Below are 21,512 nucleotides of genomic sequence, written 5' to 3' on the forward strand. Positions count from 1 at the left end.
TGGCCTCGAACTCATGGTGATCCTTCTACCTCTGCCTCCCACGTGCTGGGATTAAAGGCATGTGCCACCACACCTGGTTTTCATTGTTGTCTTGAGACAGTATCTTGTCAGCTTCTCCACTTCCAGAATTATAAGCATGTGTACCATGCTTGAAGAGACACAGACAGAAACAAAGGAACGATCATGGAACAGTACAGGGAGAAGACCGAAAACTACAAACCACGAAAAGAAGTACTACAGGAAGTCAACCCTGCTCATAAAGAATAATGACACATTCCCTTTCAAAATTGACCAGACAATTTGTATTTTTAGGCTCCAGAACTGTAAGACTTTTTTAACAAGCTTCCCTGCATTTTTCTATTTTCAGTTTAAACTCTTCAGCCTTAAGCAGAAACTCTCCCACTACTTGTTCAGTAACTTTGGGTTGGTTTGGTAGTTTTCAGGGTATCTAAGCACCCAGCAATGTGAAGAGACACTCAACACCTGGGGAGAGTAGGCAACAATGGAAAGTCAAGGTGAACTGAGTTCTAGTCTAACTCTGCAAGTAACTGAAAATTGAACTAGGGGTATCTTAGGTCCAATTGACATGGCTCTTGGTAACTGTTCCAAGCTCTCTACTGTGTGAACACAGTCAAACTGGCAAAGTTTTCATTTGGTTATATGGTTTCTTCTCTTAATGTTTTTTTCTTATTTATCTAGTGAAATTTATAGAAATTAACATATTTTTTGGGTAAGCCTTCAAACACCAGTAGTGATTAAAAATAAATGCCCACTTCTAAAAGATCTCTGAGTATAAGATTAAGATAAACGTAACTACTTAAGACTCCCCAAATCCAACAACGCTTTATATAATCAAGCAACAAAATGTTTTTCTAAGGGAAAGCAAGGCAAAGTAATTTGGTAACTGTGCTTTTTTTTTTTCAAGGAAGGGTCTCACTATAGTCCAGGCTGACCTGTAATTCACTAAGTAGTCTCAGGATGGCTTCAACTCATGTTGATCCTCCTACCTCTGCCTCCCAAGTTCTGGTATTAAAGGCATGTGCTATTACCCCTGACTATGCTAACTTTTAATTCAAGAGGACACAAACTCATCTGAGGTTATCCTTATGTCTCAAATCGCATGTTGGAGAAGGGACAGGAAGAGATGGTGCCTTTGGGCAAAAGGCGTGCTAACATGTACTCGCACTAAAGGAGCAACACCTGACAAGGTGCAAAATGAGAATTGTTCCTACATTAAAGAAGTGGGGTTGGAGAAATGGCTTAGTGGTTAAGGCATTTGCCTGCAAAGCCAAAGGACCCAGGTTTGATCCCCCAAGACCAACCTCAGCCAGATGCCCTAGGGGACGAATGAGTTTGGAGTTCGTTTGCAGTGCCTGGAGGGCCTGGCCTTCTCATTCTCTGTCAAATAAATAAATAAAATATTTTTTTTAAAAAAAGCAGTAAGTGGTATTGGATCCCTCTGCCCCAGTTTTTTTGTTTTGTTTTGTTTTGTTTTTGAGGTAGGGTCTCACTCTAGCTCAGGCTGACCTGGAATTCACTGTGTAGTCTCAGGGTGTCCTCAAACTCATGCCAATCCTCCTATTTCTGCCTCCCAAGTGCTGGGATTAAAGGCATGTACCACCACGACCAGCTTCTGCCCCAGTTTTTAAAGTGGTGTGAGTATGCTTGCTATTCACTATGACAACTTGAGATGGATTGCTATGGAAGAGAGATAGAGAGAAAACATTACTAAAATTACAGGTAAGACAAAGGTAAACCCAAAGTACAGACAAGAACACAGAAAAAAATTTAGGAGAGTACAGATGTCATGACATTTATTAAAAGGCATGCTACAATGCTATACTTGTTAGGAAAAGAGATTAGAGATTCCAAGTAGTAGTTAGCAAATATACAAACTGAAGGAAAATGGAATAAATATTGTAGTGTACAGAAGCTTGAATTAACCATGCACTACACATGTAGAAAATATGTTTTTTTTTAATATTTTATCTTCTCTTTGCATTTATAACATAATTCACTTCAACAATCACAGAATCCTTTTCTTCCAATACCACAAACTGTATTACAAATGAAAGCTGGTACTGCTGCTTATCAAAATATACAAGACAATTGATGTTTTATATAAAACCACTTTATATGTTAACTTGTTCCCGAAAACCACTTTTTATTTTTTGGCCTGGCTTAAAAAATGTTGTTACAAATATTTACAGCATTTTCATCCGTTAGATGAACATTCTTACAAACAGAAAAAGGAAATTTTATGAACAGACCACATAAAACACTAGACAATGTCAGAGGCTTCTAGCTGTGCTATGTTTTTTTCCTTCAAATACAGTACTGAAAATGCCAATCAAAGCCTTGTTGTCCCACTCCATTCTGTTCACATTTAAACTCCCATTTTCTCTAAGTAGTTTATTCACCAATGGGAAATAGAAAAGTAAAGGCTGCTCTACACTGGGTCTTTAAGAAAAGAGCTTGGGAAAAATGCTTCACAGATGAGTTAAAAATCAGAATAGTCAGTCTTTGGTCAGAGCAATGAGGTGACATTTTGATGAAAAAATTGATGTGGTCAGCAACCTTTATAGTTAATTTTTTCTGAATATGGGATGAATTTTTAAAGATCTGAGTAATAATGAATGATAAGGTGGGGGGAGAAAGGCAGTCAAGAGCTATGATTTTCTTAACGACACCAAAAAATAGCTATTTAAATATTTGTTTTTACAACTATTACAAAGAACATAACAAAATTCTGGTGACAGTGTTAAATAAAGTAAGCTTGCCAGAAGCAGCTTTCAATCATGACTATTATCACCACCAAGGTCATCGGACCAGACAAATATCCCTGTTTTCTGGAACACATGCCTCAGGTTGTCAAAAAATAAGCAGACTACCATAAACATTAGAGTAGCTCTGTTCTTGAGCCAGCAAACTGCTCTGTGTTATGTGACAAAGGCAAGTTTAACTGAGATTCCATTTATATAGTTCTATTTTCTTGTCTGACTAGTCTGTGGGACAACATTCTTTGAAAACTATGTAGTATATATTTCCTGAAAACCAGAATACTGAAACTACCTCAGTTCTCAAATAGGAAGAAAAGGTCAATTAAGACTACTGAAGAAGGCACATAAACTTTGGTCCTGTTTTGGTTTTCTCCCTTAAAAAAAAAAAAAAAAAAAACCAATCAACATTACAGTAATTTTCTATTTTTTAAACCATTCACAAGTAGCTGTTAGGATTTGCTCTGAAAAAAGACTGTTAATAGTCTTGTTGTTAACATAACCCTTTAAAAGACAGCTGAGTTACACTTTAAAATTATGTACAATTATTCTAAATTGTATTTGTTTTTAGCACAATAATAGATATTTTTAAATCTGGCAGTTTTATTCCCATTAACAACAGGTCAAGAGAAAAGAAAGGCTAAGAAAAATGTTTTGCTCATAGTCATGCTTTTTTGGTTTTAAAAATAGCAGTACACATTAGGTTTTCTAAGGGATAATATGGATAGTAGACTTAGAGGACTCACTGGAGGACAAAAAAGTTTATTTCTGAGTTTGTCACTTTTTTCCCCAAAAATATTTATTGGAAACAGAATAAAAACATCACTGCCTGATGACATGGAGTCTTGACAGGTTCTGAGACAACAGAGATTCCAAAGGGCTTTTTAAAAAAAACCCACTTTTTAATTTATCTATTTATTTATTTTGGTTTTTCCAAGGTAGGGTCTCACTCTAGCTCAAGCTGACTTGGAATTCGCTATGTGGTCTCAGGGTGGTCTCGAACTCTTGGCAATCCTCCTACCTCTGCCTCTGTCTAAAGGCATGTACCACCATGCCTGGCCTTTCCCCTCCCCCCCACCCCTGGCTCCTAAGAGCCAATTCTGAGACTGCAGTAGAACTCATAATCATCATAGCAGGTGGAGCCAATGAACGCAGGAAATGACAGCTCTGAACATTGAGTTCAAGCATTACTTACACATAACCCATTACAATATTTACTCTTAGAGATTTTATGACATCCTATGAGCTACTGGGCAATTCTGAAACTCTCCAGTAAATTGTCAATTAAGATAATGTATAATTGTTCTATTTTTATCTTATACAGAACACATGTATTTTAAGTTATACAAATTTCATAAAAATCAAACAAACATTTTAGCAGGGGTTGCTATTGTTAAATGTGTGCTGCTATTTTTTAAAGTCCTGAATCTAGATGCTTTGTGTAAAAATTAAGATATCTTGAAAAGTGATATGACAATAACCCCAAGAATAGTAAATAAACTTAACATTATCACAGGCCAATAGTGAAAAGAAATCATTGCTCAGAAGATATTAAATAGATGCATGCCAAAATAAAAAGACACAGGTCTAATTTTTCCACCACCCTGATACCTTACTTTTATGAAAACAATGTCAACACAAATATTGTAGACCTCTATAATTTAAACAGCAAAGAGTGAAATGTGGACAACATTCATATGCAACAGCTAATTTTAGACAGAATCTGATGACTTCAAAAATGCTCTTGTAAAATATCCCACTTTTCCAAATCTTAATTTGGTTCTTTTTGCCAATCAATTAAAATGTATGAAATGTGCATATGTATATAAACATTAAAAGTGTATGTATGTATATACATATATATGTGTATACACACATACACACACACACATACATATCTATCTACACAAATCCCTGAAAGGATTCAAATGTTCTCTCAGATTTAAAGGCCATCCCTGCTTTAGAATTACATTCAACACCATTATGGTTTCCTTTCTGCTTTCGGTAACTTTTGCTACACTTATGCTGGATGTTATGAGAATCATGAGTAAGTTACAAAGTTAAGTCCCAACTCAAAACAAATGAAGCAATCCAATTTGAAACACCAGTGAAAATTATTACAGTGCCTCTATGGAAAGGGAAAAAAAGGGCAAATTTGGGGAGATTATCCCACTTTTTCCTTCATCCCCTACTTAGTATTCAAATATATATATATTCCAAATATAAATAGGAAAACACCCAACTAGAGAATTACTGTAACTATCTACTCAGCCAACACTCAACTGATACATCTAAAAGTCCTCAAGCTGGTGTTTACTGTCCTGCTCCATCAGCTGTTACTCAGTGCTGAGTAAATTCTAATTTTTAAACAACCTGTAATTTCACCTTCTATTTTTCTGTAAAATTTCTTTTTGAGACAAACAAACAAAACTATCTCCCTATATTCTAATTAACAGCTGAAAGCAAAAAGCTGAGATCCTCTTTTAAGGTTGAGATGAGCCACAATAAGAATAGGAAGGTGTAAAAAAGATGGACAAAATTGATCTCCTGACAAATTTTGACTTAAAAAAATCTGGTCACAGTTTCATATAAGGAAACAATTTTACATGATACAATCACTAATGCATCATGAACACGTACTTTTACATTCAACTAAAAATGAAGGGGGACAGAGTATAAAAAAAATAACCCGCCTTCTCATACGCCAAATATATGAACATTCAGTGATGATATTCCGTTAAAAAAAGCCAAGTTCTCACTAAGAGTACTGAGAAAAAAAATTAAGTAATCCTGAGACAAATCCTAATGGGCAATAAAGATTAATATGATCCAGAAAATGAGATTGCAAATCTGTATCTCCAAATTGGTATGTAGTACCTGGCAATAATACCAGTCATAATATAAAGAGGCCTACAAGTGTGCACTGAGTTATTTCCAAAACCATTTACCCTCCCCCACACCATCTCTAACACCAAAGCACCAAAATTTTGAATGAAAACTTATTGAAAACCACTTAAAATGCAATGAAAAACAAAAAACTTTACAATCCTTACCACAACAGGGGAAGAAATAACAAAATGCTCACCAAGCCCATGATTTATCATTCAAGATATTTAGATAAAACTCTAACCTATTGTATTCTTAAGCACATAATAAGGCACATAATAAGAAATTAAGTAAATACACAGTAATTCTGAATAAGTATTAGAGATTATAGTGGTACAAAAAACCCTTGAGATTAATTTTTTAAAAGAAGACCTTACCAAAAATAACTTCTAAAAAATCTGTCAAACCATATGATAGATAGACCTGAATATTTTTCTTAAGACTGTAAACTTTTTTCTGAAAACAATTATAAAAAAGTAGTTTATAAGCAGGATTGTTTTTCTTTTAAAATTTTCTAAGATCATGTTTCTTGAGAAATAAGTGTCACTTTGAAATTTAAAACATGGTGTTTTTCTATTGAACTAATCATTCCAACATCTTAACAGACCCAGATAATTCACCTGGGTACAGTTGTAACACTTCCATTTTTCCAAATGGTCTTAAAAAGTGAAGATATGCATTATTCTTTAAAGGAGTGTCATACAGTGAAAAAGAAATCATTCAAAGAAAACATGCATGTTTATGAATCTGTTCCCAATACAACTCAATGTGGTTATGCATAATAATTATCAATAGATGGTAAATTGTTGATGTAATTTATAAGTGAACATATTCCTAACAGGGAAACTTCTGAATCATCAAGTTAAAAACTTAGTTTAAGTGATTTAAATTACATCAAGTAATTTTAAAAGTCCGTGTGTTTAAATTTCTCAAAGTACAAAGGAGATTAGAAATGTCATGTAAGGCTATCTGGACCCAAACTAAAAGCAAGTCTGTCCTTTTGAAATCTAATGTTGGGAATTAAATTATTGAAAAAATATTTTTCCTGATCTTTTTACCTGAAAGTTATTTTCATAGAAACCATGGTACAAAGGAAAATCAAACCTTTCATCATATACTGGCAAGGGGTAAGTAAAATGGAAAAAGAAGAGTTTCTTTTGTTTTGAATATACTTGACTATCAATCAAACTTCAAATATTATTTTTTGTGAAAGAGGCAGAGTTGGTCTTGAGCTGCTTCAGTCTATGCCTGAAGGTTTTACTGAAAGAGTGGTCCAGTTTAAGGAGAAAAATTCACAGAAGGTCATATGGTAGATTTTGAGAAGGAAACTCTGAGGTGGTGATTTTCTCCAAGATCATGATTATGAAGCTCAATGAGGGCCTGGATTGCTTCTTCCACAGATCCCAACTGAATGAGTGCCATTTTGCGATCTTTCCTGAAAAGGACATGTGAAATATAAAAATCAGCTTGAGGTAAAGTCTAATGAGCGATAAAGATTAACAAGATCCAGAAACTGAGATTACAATTCTACAGCTCAAACATAGACTGGCAATAAGTAATACTAGTCACAGGATAAAGAATTAAATTTGCTGATCATAAATGTTGGCGGGGATGTGGAAAAAGAGGAACCCTTCTACACCACTGGTGGGAATGCAATCTGGTCCAGCCATTGTGGAAATCAGTGTGGAGGTTCCTAAAACAGCTAAAGATTGATCTACCATATGACCCAGCTATAGCACTCCTAGGCATATATCCGAAGGAATCATCTCATTTCCTTAGAAGTACGTGCTCAACCATGTTTATTGCTGCTCAATTTATAATAGATGGGAAATGGAACCAGCCTAGATGTCCCTCAACTGATGAGTGGATAATGAAGATGTGGCACATTTATACAATGGAGTTCTACTCAGCGGTAAAGAAAAATGAAGTTATGAAATTTGCAGAAAAATGGATGCATCTGGAAAGGATTATACTAAGTGAGGTAACCCAGGCCTAGAAAGCCAAGCACCACATGTTCTCCCTCATATGTGGAGCCTCGCTACAGATGATTGGGCTTCTGTGTGAGAAGGAAAATACTTAGTAGCAGAGGCCAGTAAGTTAAAAAGGATATATAAAGGGAAGAGAAAGGAAGGGAGGAGGGTACTTAATAGGTTGGTATTGCATATATATAAGTACAATGATTGAGATGGAGAGATAATATGATGGAGAATGGAATTTCAAATGGGAAATGTGTGTGGGGAGGGAGGGTATTACCATGGGATATTTTTTATAATCATGGAAAATGTTAATAAAAATTAAATAAATTTTTTAAAAAGTATGGCAATGCCATACTAAACAAATGGGAAAAAAATTAAAAAAAAAAGAATTAAATTTGCTTCTAAACCTTCTCAGTCTATCAGAACACTTTGTTGAGCTACTTTTTAAAATTGCATACTATGTTAAATATTAATGTTCTTCTTGAAGGTAAAGACTTACTGGAAGAATTTAAAAGCCTTCACTGAGCACCCAGCATCTGTGAAAAGGTTCTTCAGGTCATCCATTGTCACAGAAGGGCTGTGAAAACATTAGTAACTACATTAGCCTACTTTGAAAATGAATCCAAGTTTAACCCTGAAGAGCATCAAATTTTGAAGGTATATTTCAAATAGAATTATTGAACTATAAAATAAGGGCATGACAAATGCCCAGGAAGATGTTCAAAACTGATACATATTATAGAATTTTTCTCAATCTTTGCATTACAAAGGGCAGTAAAACCATTCCCATATGTATTCAAAGTGACATACCATTGGCTTCAGCAATTAACTATAGTACTTCTAAAGCTACTTCCTACTTCTCATTTGTCTGCTATAGTACATAATCCTTCATTTTCTATGACACTGTCAGGCTCTGGGATAGTCTCTAATTACTACTCCCTACTAACAATCAAACCTAGGCACATGCCTTTAATCCCTGCACTTGGGAGGCAGAAGTAGTAGGACTGCTGTGAGTTCAAGCCTGGGCTACAGTGGGACCTTACCTTGAAAACAAAACAAAACAGCACAGAACAAAGCAACCTAGGCTATTCTCTAGTCATACTGAATAGACTGGACATCACAAAATAATCATATGTGCAGGGGATTGAGACAAAGACTTCTACATGCAAAACATACGCTCTGCTGCTGAGTCATATTCCATGGTACTCCCTTGCCTGGCATCTTCACTGCAACCTTGTAAAGATATGCTCAGCTAAGCAACCTCTAGGTTTCTGGTATCAGTATGAGATAATGACTATTTACTACAATGTTAAGTTTCGGAGTAATGTGTTACGCAGCAGTAACTAACAAATATAGTTATTATTAGTTATAGCACCTTCATCTCACGATAGCCAGCAAGGACAGGGCACAACAATCACTGACTATTTCTGTGGGGAGACACATCTGAGCTCAAAGGCTATTTCTCACTCACTTGTCATCCTTTTGAGAAAATTATCCTGAGTCTCAGTTCTACCAATAAACTGAAACTAATGACCATTAAGGAGAAATGGAGTTATTGCAGTTTCACCTTGGGATGATGAAAATTTCTGTATAAAGAGCTGATAGCTACATAAAAGTTTGACTTAGCCGGGCGTGGTGGCGCACACCTTTAATCCCAGCACTCGGGAGGCAGAGGTAGGAGGATCACCGTGAGTTCGAGGCCACCCTGAGATGACAGAGTTAATTCCAGGTCAGCCTGGACCAGAGTGAGACCCTACCTCGTAAAACCAAAAAAAAAAAAAAAAAAAAGTTTGACTGTAGGGGCTACGGGAGATGACTTAGCAGTTAAAGGTGCTTGCTTGCAAAGCCTGTCAGCCCAGGTTCAATTCCCCAGCCGCCCATGTACTGCTGGATGGGCATTCATTTGCAATGACAAAAGACCCAGGTGTCCCTCATGCTTGCACACACATATGCATACGAATAAAAAATTTTACATGTGAATGTATACTTACTATATACTTAAAAGAGCCAAAATAATAAATTATATGTTAATACATAGAATTAATATATATTTAATATTTTAATTTATTTATTAGTGAGAGGTAGTAAGCAGGGACTCCTGCCATTGCAAATGAACTCCAGATAACATACACCTCTTTGTGCATCTGGCTTCATGTGGATCCTGGGGAATCAAACCTGGGCTCTGAGACTTTGTAAGCAAGTTCCTTTAACCACTAAGCCCAGATTATTTATATTTACACACACACACACACACACACACACACACACACACACACACACACGTGTATATATAATATGTACAGAGGAATATTATGGAGATCAAGTGAGGCAACATGTGTAAAACACCAACATAGATCGATATTTGGAAGATGGTTCAAAAAATACAAGTATTGAGACTGGAGGGATGGCTTAACAGTTAAGGCATTTGTCTGCAAAGCCAAAGGACCCAAGTTCAATTCCCCAGGACCCATGTAAGCCAGATGTACAGGGGGCACATGCGTCTGGAGCTCATGAGTGGCTGGAGCCCTGGCATGCCCATTCTCTCTCTATCTCTGTCAAACAAATAAATAAAAATAATTTTTAAAAATACAAGTATCATTTTTTTTCTCCTACCTCTATGTCCTCTATAGATTTTAACTGGTGACCAGCTTCTGTGTATGTGTTGTACTTAAAAAACTAACTGGCTGGCATAATGGTGAAAGCCTGTAATCTCAGCTACTCAGGAGGATCAAGTAGGAAGGTACCAAGCTTGAGGCTAACCTCAGCAGCTTTAAGATTATCTCAAAATAAAAACAGCTGGGTAGATCTGGCTCAGTAGCAGAGTATTTATTTGTTGAGTACATGTAAGGACATGAATTCCAAGTTTAGTACATGGAGAGGAAAGAAAAACTTGAAATAACATGCTCATTTAACTAGTCTATAAAAATGAGATACTTATTTTTGAGAACCATATACTCTAGATTTTACTTTTCTATTTATTTATTTATTTTTAGTTTTTCAAGGTAGGGTCTTGATTAACCCAGGCTGACCTGGAATTCACTATGTAGTCTCAGGGTGGCCTCAAACTCATAATGATCCTTTTACCTCTGCCTTCCAAGTGCTGGGATTAATGGTGTGTACCGCCATGCCTGATGAGGTTTCCTTTTTCTTTTCTTGGTTTTTCAAAGTAGGGTCTCGCTCTAGTTCAGGCTGACCTGAAATTCCCTTTGTAGTCTCAAGCTGGCCTCAAACTCATGGTGATCTACCGACCTCTGCCTCCCAAGTGCTGGGATTAAAGGAGTGCACCACCACAGCTGGCTGAAATTTTATTCAAAGTGACTCTTCCAGTTTCTTAGTTGACATGAGATTGGGTCTACTGTCTAATTCAGACTGAGTTTCTCCTCATAGTCTAACTTATAACCAGCAGAAATGGTGGGCATTCAATACTATTTTAAGTAATTGTTTTCCCTTAGTTATCTCACATTCTTTTTCGGGGGATGGGATGGGGGTTGAGGTAGGGTCTCACTAGCCCAGGCTGACCTGGAATTCACTATGTAGTTTCAGGATAGTCTCAAACTTACAGCAGTCTTCCTACCTCTGCCTCCCGAGTGCTGGAATTAATGGTGTGCACTACCACACCTAGCTAGCTCACATTCTTAATTTACGATAATGTTCCCTACTTTACCTATCTATTCTTGTTTTCTTTTACATATTTATTCATTTATGGTAGAGTAAAGTAAAGATAAAATGGGCATGCCAGGACCTCTTGCCACTGCAAATTAATTCCAGAAGTACATGACACTTTGTGTATCTGGGCTTTACATGGGTACTGGGAATAGAACCCAGACCATCAGGCTTTGCAAGTGTCTTAATTCCTGAGCCATTTCTCCAGCCCCTCCAGGCCTTTTTAAAAATCTTATTCAGGGTTGGAGAGATGGCTTAGCAGCTAAGCACTTGCCTGTCAGGCCTAAGGACCCCAGTTTGAGGCTCGATTCCCCAGGACCCACGTTAGCCAGATGCACAAGGGATGCATGCGTCTGGAGTTCCTTTGCAGTGGTTAGAGGCCCTGGTGTGCCCATTCTCTATCTATCTATCTGCCTCTTTCTCTATTGCTCTCAAATTTAAAAAAAAAAATCTTATTCATACACATCACCTACACAATTTTTTATTTCTCCTGGTAAAACTTATTCCCTTTCGTTTATCAGTTTTAAATATACAAAGCTGCCACTTTTGTAGATTGAGAATTTCAATATTAGAACAGGGGTTTGTCAGTTGTTTTCTTTAAAGGGCCAGAGTAAATATCTCAGGCTTTGCAGGGTATACACTCTCAGTTGCAACTACTCAACACTGCCACTGTAGCTCAAAAGTAGCTGTAAGTATTTTGTAAGTGAGTAAGTAGAGCTGCTTTACATCAAATTTAAATCTTATACTATCTTCTCATAACAGAAAATTTTTTCTAACAATTTTAAAGTAAGCTATCATTTGTAGTTCAAAGACCATAAAGAACAGCCATGGACTGTAGTTTTATAATCCAATAAAATATAGGTGATAAAGATATCAGAGACTTGTCAGAAGAAATGATTTTGTGCTGAGTTCATCAAAACCAAATCTTTAGACACATAAATTGTACTATTTTGCTGTTACTAGATAATTAAGAATTGTTACTTCTACAAAGGAATGGAAAAGTATATAACACTGAAACATTTCTTCATAAAATTGTTTTTATGTTTTCTTTAAAATGAAAGGCAATAATGGAAATCCTTTAGAAATTATTTTGATAAGTTTTCCTTTTAGAGTATGACCTTAAAGCATGATGATAAATAAACTGTAAGAAATTAGTGACCAAGACAACTCTTAAGTTAGAACAACTGCAATGATTTTACCTCTCCCAAACCACATTCTCTAGGTTAGTAAACACCTAAATGAGTAACTTATTAAGTACATACGGAATGTTGGAAAGATGCAGAGTGGCTGATGGTGGGAAGATATTCTGGAAGTTTTTAGAGCCAGGCTTTTTAAAACGATGCAAGGGACTATTGCTGAAATCCTTTGTCAGACCTTGGTCTTCTTGTCCCTCTCGAGGAAGCTGAACTGCTTGGTGTTTGGACAATGTAGCACGAAGCACTTTTCCATAAAGTCTCTGACCATTTAGATGGTTCATTGCTAGTTTGTAAGAAGAAAATTAGGAAACTTTGAATATTAAGGTGGCTGTCTGGTAATATGTAAGTTACCATAAATCATTTTAATTTAGTAGTTTCAAATCATCATCAATTTGAGGGTTAAGAGGGCTTTAAATTTAAAAGCTCTTAGAGAAATGCATTAAACAACTTAATTTTATTACAATAAAAGCAACAAAACAAAAGTGAGCAGTGTGCTAAGAAGTTCTAGAATCCTGGAATATAACATGGTTATTGAGTGTATTAGTTTAGTGGTAAGCAAAGCATTTTTTAATAAGAAATCTGAGTAGCAATATTTTAATAGCCCCTGGACAGTTAGGCCATAGAATGACATTTTCTTGTACTATTATTGAGAAAATAGTCCAAACATTAAAATTATTCAATAGTTCAAAAGACCTAATCTAGAAGGTTTTCTAGCTTCTTTTGAATCATGTAAATCTTTCATCTTTTAGGAGGAAAATGAAGAGCCACAAATACATAAAATGAAGCAAAGTAAGTGTTTGTAATTTTCAATTTAATGGCACATCCCTATAGTCAATGCTATAAATATCAACAATATGTACTAGTAAATAGTGAACTTTAGATTTTAAAGTATAGCAGGTGCAATAATAATGACAAAGCTCCCACAAGAAAGTACTCTTCCAAAATTCTGTTCCTACTAGGTTCAATGTTTGTCCATTCTAACGGCAAATTCACACATCAAAGCAGCAAGTCATCATCATTAACAATCATTAGTACCTAGTTGAGCTTGATTAGCATCTGCCATCTGAACCAAGGCATTTTCTTTCTTATTAAACATAATCTTCACTCGATGCACATCACCATACACTCCTAATTAAAACAAAACAAAATACAATACTGTATTTTAATACCTGATTGTGTGTTTACTTTTAGTAATGTATTTACAAGTTTTTTTTTTCCTTAGTATACACTGTCCCATGGCAATACTTCTAAGTTCCAAAGATATTCATCTGCTCAGTTTTTCACATGGATGTACCAGGAACACATCAAGTTGATTATGTCCCAAACACACTTATCCCCTCATCTCTTGCTCCTGTCAGACAACCCCCTTTCTTTTTTAAAGCCTTATAATCCAATCAATCTTGAGTACTTGCCCATTCTATATCCTAAATATTCCTCACAATTGTTCACTTGTCCCATCCTCACTACCATTAAAACTGTCATTACCACTCCACAGGACTATCATAAACCATCTATCTCACCTCATTACAGTCAAGTTTTCTAGGTTAGTGGTTTCCCTAAGTGGGCTGCTCCTATATCCCAGAGGACAAGCAAAATGATTCACTGGGGTACGGGAAGAAAATAAAAACCAATATGAAAAATTCTATTTTATCAAGTTTCACTTTATAGATAAAAATTACAGTTTTGTAATTATAAAAAAAGTATTACAATATATTACAGTTTACACATTACAGGATATTACTGATACTACAAAAAACCCACAAAGAAACAAACAAACAAAATCTCTGAATAGTAGCACCAGACTTCACAATGCAATAAGAGTAGATATGACAACCCTCAAAGAACACAGAGGAGAACTAACTGTTTTTTGCATCTAAAAGCAATTTAACTTGGAGGTGAATTTGAAAGTTTAAAACAAGAAGTCAAGTATTTAAAATCTCCTCAGAAACAAGAAAGGGCAGAGGTAGGTATTCTCAAAAAACTAAACACATATACACAACTTGTTAACATATGGGGTTGCATTTTTTAATTAAATAGGGGAGAAATTTACTTTTAAGAAAGACATGCCTTATACAGAAAAAAATCTTATACAAATCTATTATAAATGTGACTTTATTACTAAAAATACTTAGATGTGTCTCTTTCAGTAACTTTTATAGTGAATGTTGAAGAGCATAAGAGATTTCTTTTGAGTGATGGAATTATCCTAAAACCAAACTGTGGCAATAGCTTAACAGCTGTGTAAACTTATTTATTTATTTGGTTTTTCGAGGTAGGGTTTTAACTCTAGTCCAGGCTGACCTGGAATTCACTCTGTATTCTCAGGGTGGCCTAGAACTCACTATGATCCTCATACCTCTGTCTCCGAGTACTGGGATTAAAGGTGTGTACCACCACGCCCTGCTGTAAAAAAACTTATTTTTAAAAATGTCTCTGAGCTCACTGTCTAAAGCAGGTGAACAACATATTTATCAATTATCTTAAATTGTTGTTTTAAAAGCCTATCATGCTGCTGAGTGTGGTGAATGAAATGTGCCAATAATCCTAGCTACTTGGGGATCAGAGATAGAAAGACTGCAAGTTCACAAATAGTATATGAGCTACAAATGAGAACCTCTCTCAAAAGTTAAAGAAATTTAAGAATGGTGAGGATAAAGCTCAGTGGTAGAGTGCTTGCCTAAGAAGTAAGGCCCCTGGTTCAATCTCTAGCACTGCAAATCTACAACCTATTACCACCCAAAGCATTTGGAACTATTTCTACCTTGCTAGAAAATTACTTGGGAGTTTTAACTCCATTTGTTAAACATACTTAAATGTAACACTTTTCAAGAACTACTGACTAAAGAGAAAAAAAAATAACATTCTAGATAATGCACACAAAAAACTAATGGATCAATTTAAAAAATTACTATACTAATTAATAAGGTATACTACAAGGAAATATTTCCATTTGGAGAACATGTTTTATCCTGGAATACTAAATCAAAATAAAAGCAATTTTTTATTTAAAATAAAGCATATTAAATAATGAATCTCATTAAATGTTAATTTTTTAATTGAAAAAATTTTGTTATTAAGCTCTTTAAATTTTAAAGTGTTAAGCTTGGTGTGGTGGCACACACATTTAATCCCCATGAGTTTGAGGCCACCCTGAGACTACATAATAAATTCCAGGTCAGCCTGAGCTAGAGTGAAACCCTATCTAAAAATAAAATAAAGTAAAAAAAATAAAATTTAAAGGTTTATTTTATTGTTGCCATTTCCGTGCTTATATATAGTATCAGTATAATACTATGGAAGTTTCCTGGATTTTTTTTTTTTTTTTTTTGATATAAGGATTTCTCTATCCTGGGGTGTAGCTTAGTTGCAGAGTGCTTGCCTAGCACAGGGGAGAGCCTAGATTCAATCTCCTACACTACAAAATATAAAATAAAATAAGCCTTAATATCATGCTACTCTTTTGCTTAAACTTACACAATGGCTATTCTCAGAGAATCAAATTTCTCCATAGACTTTACAAGTGTTCTTCATGATCTTGCCCTTATCCATCTGCTCAGCTTCAATATGTCTCTAATCTATCTGTCTGAATTCAACATGTTTGTCTTATATTCTGCATTAGGCTTTCTTCACTTCCATTATTAGGAAGTCTTTGTCATTGCTACTATCTGTGAAAGACATTTCCCTCCATTTCTGCTTGGCTAACTGCTCTTCATTTTTGCACAAGTCAGACTGACTATGGTTTTCACTAACTGTTTCAGCTATGTGTGGTCTCCCTGCTTATTACCTTTATTTCTTTGATCATAAAACTTTACTGTAATTATTAACTAGATCTTATTCATTGCTCTATCCTCATATCAAACATACCACTTGACATATAAGGGTAATCAATACTACTAAATGAATCATGTGCTCATTTTATATGTATAGGTAAATATAAAAACCAACAAAAATAAACTTACCAAATAGGATAAAAAGCCCATGTGGTGTGATAAACTGTTTGAAAAGGATAACACAAAATATAAGTGTCTTAGATAAATAATTAAGGTACAATTTTAAAATAAGTTTAATATATGAAATCAAGTGCTGATTTTGTTTAAAGCATTATTTTTATATGCTTCTATGTATACTGCTGATGAATTTTAATAAAAATCTTAAAACAGCTGGGCATGGTGGTACATGCCTTTGATGCCAGCACTTGGGAGGCAGAGGTAGGAGTATTGCCATGAGTTCAAGGCCACCCTGAAACTACAACAGTGAATTCTAGGTCAGCATGCTGGGCTAGAGTGAGACCCTACCTCAAAAAAAAAAACAAAAAACAAAAAACAAGCCGGTGTAGTGGCACACGCCTTTAATCCCAGCACTCGAGAGGCAGATGTAGGAGGCTCACCATCAGTTTGAGGCCACTCTGAGACTACATAGTGAATTCTAGGTCAGCCTGGGCTACAGCAAGAACCTACCTCAAAAAAAAAACAAAGAAAAAAAAAATCTTAAAACAACAACTTTAATACAACCCTAGAGTAGATCAGAAGTCATTGCACCTCCAAAAAGACTGATTTATAGAGAACACTTTTTAACTCACATCAGGATTGAGGTTGGTGACAAGCAGAACAGAATTTCCTGGTATACCACTTGCCCCAGGAATGGCCATCCTTCCAGTGACTGCAGAGGAGGTGAGTGTAAGAGGACCAAGGGCTCCAGGAACAGCTGAGACAGATAGACCTTTAAGAATCACCAAAAGCATTTCATCTTTTAGTTATCTAGAGACTAACATTTGATAAAACTTAGGTAAATAAATGAAAAGCAAACATATTAAGAAAACGCATCTAGGTGATCAAAACCCAACTTTCTTCCCTAAAGTCTGTCTGGAAGCTGAGTTACTCAATTACTGACATTATCCTTAATACCATCCATGTTGTACTTTGCTGAGTAACTGGAATCCCTGGTCTTAAAAAAGCTGCTGGGCTTCTCAGAGGATCTATCAATGAATGACAAGCACTCTTTATGTCTTAAAATGAATATAGGCCATTAACTTTGTTTATTACCTTCTACATCATAAAGTCAAATATGTATTTTTGCAGCAGAAGTCAAAAAGAAGCAGGATGGGTGGTACTATATGATAGTTTAGGGGAAATACTTTGTAACCTTACAAAGTTCTATATAAATATTAATTATCAACAATAGGTTTATCATATTTTGTAATGCAATTTTTTTCAGAACCTTACTACCCAGATATTCTTGACTCCTGCAAAGGCTACTGATACTATTCTTAAAATAGTATATATACTTTCTCAGGACATCACACTATTTATTTGTATCTTAGGTTAAAAATTATTTAAATACAAACAAACCTCTAGCATATGTAAAATGAGCCCATTCCTTTATTTACTTACTTCCTTACATACTTATTGTAGTGCTGGACATTTAACTGAGGGCATTACACATTCCAGACAAACACTAAGCTACAGTCCCAGTCCCAATTCATTGATTAGTATAATTCAGCTATTATACTAATCTGATCACTTTATTCTACACCATGTACTTAAACTGTAGTATTGTTTATATTCACTTTATTCTGCTTGATAATACAAGATGGCTGTTACTACCATTATCCATATTGTTGTATTTCAATACTGTGTAGACCAAATTCTCAAGGTGAATACTTTTCCATGAAAAGCATTTTCCTTTATATGACCCTATTTACATGCTCTTCCAATACAACTTTGCAATTTTTGCTACTGTATGAACATGGGATATCGCCGTGGGTATATGTATCATCTACTAGACCTGAAGTCTTATCAATTCAGGAGCCTTCATTATTAATTTTAATCCCTAATTGTTGAGCACAGGCAGGACCCCAGGTTAAAGCAGGCCTAACCTATCAGACACGACTAGGGCCCCAGGCTATAGAGAGGCTGCAGCAGTCTGAACTCCAAACAAATCTCAGGTGCATGCCAGGATGGCAGGAGTAAGGCCCCTCCCTCTATTCTTGGGGTCACAGCGAGCCTGGACCCCCAGATAAATCTCAGGCCTAGACTGGCAGGACCAGGATAGGGCCATTTCTCTCCCCTCCTGCCCCAGCTCTGGGTGCCTGAATGCCCTGATAAGACTTAGGTTTCCTTCACAGCCCTGTGACCTTTGGCCAGTTGCCTAGGGAACTCCTTATATGCTATCAGCCAGCAGCCTTCATATAGCCCATCCCCCTGTAACCCTACACTTCTTCCTGCTACTATGTACATCACCTGACTCTCCCTACGTGCTAGAATGAACATCTCCATATGCCAACTAAGCATCAGCAAGCAACCTTTGAACCCACCAATGCCCTTAGGACACCCTTCCTGTTCTCTCTCTCTCTCCTGCTTATAAAAACTCAGTCTCCCAACAAATAAATGAGCTGTTCTCTGAAGCTGTCTCCCAGGTGTTTCTTCTCAATGCACTCACGGCCACTCAAGACCCTGCGCTCTACATTTACCTGGATGCTTTTGGGGAGCCAGTGCACATTAGCCCCCCCGAGGAACCAGGGATCTACATGTAATATCTATTATTATGTTTTATGCATACAGTGTATCTAAAAGACATACTAACATGAGGGAAAACATATCTACCATTTCCAAATACCTAACAAGTTTACTGATGTGGAAGACAGAACCTCTGACGTGAAAGACAAAACAAAAGAAATTGATAAAGAAGCCAAAAACTTTGCTAAGTTCAAACAATCAAGTGAACAGAACTGTGGCATACCCTGAAATGATCAAATATCTAGATCATGGGTATAACAGAAGGAGAGGTAATCCAGGTCAGAGGCATAGACAGCATATTCAACAAAAGTTATTGAAGAAAAATTTCCCAATCTCTCAAAAAAGAGGCCCTCCCTGATACAAGAAGTTCACAGAACACCACATAGAACCAAACTCTCCAAGGCACATCATAGTTAAAACTCTTAACAACAAAAACAAAAAGAGAGCAATAAAAGCAGCAAGAGAGAAAGAATTCACTACATACAAAGGCAATCACATCAGAATTACCTCAGATTTCTCAATGGAAACCAGGGAAGCCAGAAAGGCTTGGAATGGAACATTTCAGAGTCTAAAACACTTCCAACCTAAGCAACTCTATCTAGCAATAGTATCCCACATAGTAGATAGTGAAAGGAAAACTTTCCATGAAAAAAAAAATCAACTCTATGATTATATGAGCACAAAGACAAACCTACAGGGAATACTCCACACAGAAGAGTCAAGCAACCAATCCCAAGGGCCAACAAGAATATCACAATAATCAAAAAGAGACTAGGCTCAAAAAAGTACAAAACACAAGAAAGCACCAAACCCCAGAAAACACCTCTTCATGGCAGGGATTAACTCAAACCTCACAGTACTTTAAATACTAATGGTCTTAACTCACCTATCAAAAGACAAAAGTTAACAGGATATATCAAAAAGAAAATGGACCCTTCTTTCTGCTGTCTTCAAGAAACCCACCTCACCACTAAAGATAGATGCCTCCTCAGGGTGAAAGGATGGAAAATGATATTCCAAGGAAATGGAACAAGCAGGTGTTGCTATATTAACATCTGATATCATATACTTCAAAAGCATTCAAAAAGGACAAAGAAGGCCACTTCTTATTCATCAAGGAAATGATCCAACATGAGCATCACAATCATAAATTTATATGTGTCAAATGCCACAGTTTATAAAACAAAACCTACTAGACAAAAAACCAGAAATGAACACCAACACCATCATACTTGGAGACTTCAATACTCCACTACCATCAACAGACATATCCAAGCAGAAAACCAACAGGGAAGTAATAGAACTCAATAACACCATAGATCAACTGGACCTAACGGACAGAAAGAAATAATCAAGATTAGAGTAGAAACTAATGAATTGGAAACTGAGAAAACAATTTAAAATTGATGAAACGAAGAGCTTGTTCTTAGAAAAATAAAAATAAAAAAGACTGACAATAAACCCCTAGCCAATTTGATCAAGCTAAAAACCAAGCAAGCAAGTAACCAACCAACGCTCACCCCCACAAACACACACACAAATAAGAAGTCTCATTTAACAAAATCGGAAATGAAAAAGAGGCCACAACAGACATCAATGAAATTGGAAGAACCATCAGGGCATTACTTCCAAAACCTCTACTCCACAAAATTGGAAAATCTGGAAGAAATGGATGAATTCCTAGCCATATACCACGTACCAAAACTAAACTCAGAGCAGATTAATCTCCTAAACAAACCCATCACATCCATGGGGATTGAAAAGGTAATCCAAAACCTCACAAAAAGAAAAGACCAGGACCGGATGGCTTCTCAGTCAAATTCTATCAATCCTTCATAGAAGAACTGAAACCAATTTTTCTCAAACTGTTTTGCATAAATGGAGACCAGGGAATCCTCCACAACTCCTTTGATGAAGCTAGCATCACCCTAATACCAAAACCAGACAGAGATGTAACAAGAAAACTATAGGCCTATACCCCTGATGAATTTAGATGCAAAGACCCTGAACAAAATTCTCATAAACTGAATTCAACAAACACATCAAAAGCATTATCCACCTTGATCAAGTAGGCTTTATCCCAGGGATGCAGGGATGGTTCAACATATGGAAATCAGCCAACGAAATATACTACATAAATAAACTTAACCATAAGAACCACATGATCATCTCAACTGCTGCAGAGAAGGCTTTTGACAAAATACAACACTACTTCATGATCAAAACACTGGAAAGAATATGCATGGAGGGTTTATATCTCAACACTATGGAGGCTACATATAAAGCACCCAAAGCCCAAATAATATTTAATGGAGAAAGACTCAAGGAGTTTCCATTGAGATTAGAAACAAGAAAGGGGCGCCCACTTTCACCACTGCTCTACAACATAGTACTAGACATACTAGCCCAAGCAACAAGACACAGAAAGAAACAAAAGGGATACAAATTGGAAAGGAAGAAGTCAAATTAGCCCTATTTGCAGATAACATGATCCCACAC

The 21,512-nt window shown here is 36.0% G+C and overlaps 1 protein-coding gene across 3 annotated transcripts in view; it reads right to left on the reverse strand.

Annotated features, from left to right (window-relative positions):
* Positions 1-1,787: 1,787 nt before the first annotated feature.
* The window catches only part of Ptbp3 (polypyrimidine tract binding protein 3), a 142,065-nt gene continuing 122,340 nt past the window's right edge, over positions 1,788-21,512 (reverse strand). For 2 of the 3 annotated variants that reach the window (XM_045148708.1, XM_045148701.1), the window contains 6 exons: positions 17,078-17,217; positions 16,458-16,491; positions 13,534-13,626; positions 12,565-12,781; positions 8,139-8,216; positions 1,788-7,098 (listed from right to left, as the gene is read on the reverse strand). In XM_045148708.1, coding sequence (XP_045004643.1) covers positions 6,966-7,098; positions 8,139-8,216; positions 12,565-12,781; positions 13,534-13,626; positions 16,458-16,491; positions 17,078-17,217 — 695 coding nt within the window. In that variant the 3' untranslated portion in view covers positions 1,788-6,965. The remainder of the gene's footprint in view (positions 7,099-8,138; positions 8,217-12,564; positions 12,782-13,533; positions 13,627-16,457; positions 16,492-17,077; positions 17,218-21,512) is intronic. The other variant, XM_045148705.1, reaches the window with a different exon arrangement.

Source organism: Jaculus jaculus, chromosome 1 (assembly GCF_020740685.1).
Source record: "Jaculus jaculus isolate mJacJac1 chromosome 1, mJacJac1.mat.Y.cur, whole genome shotgun sequence".
Taxonomy (NCBI): domain Eukaryota; kingdom Metazoa; phylum Chordata; class Mammalia; order Rodentia; family Dipodidae; genus Jaculus; species Jaculus jaculus.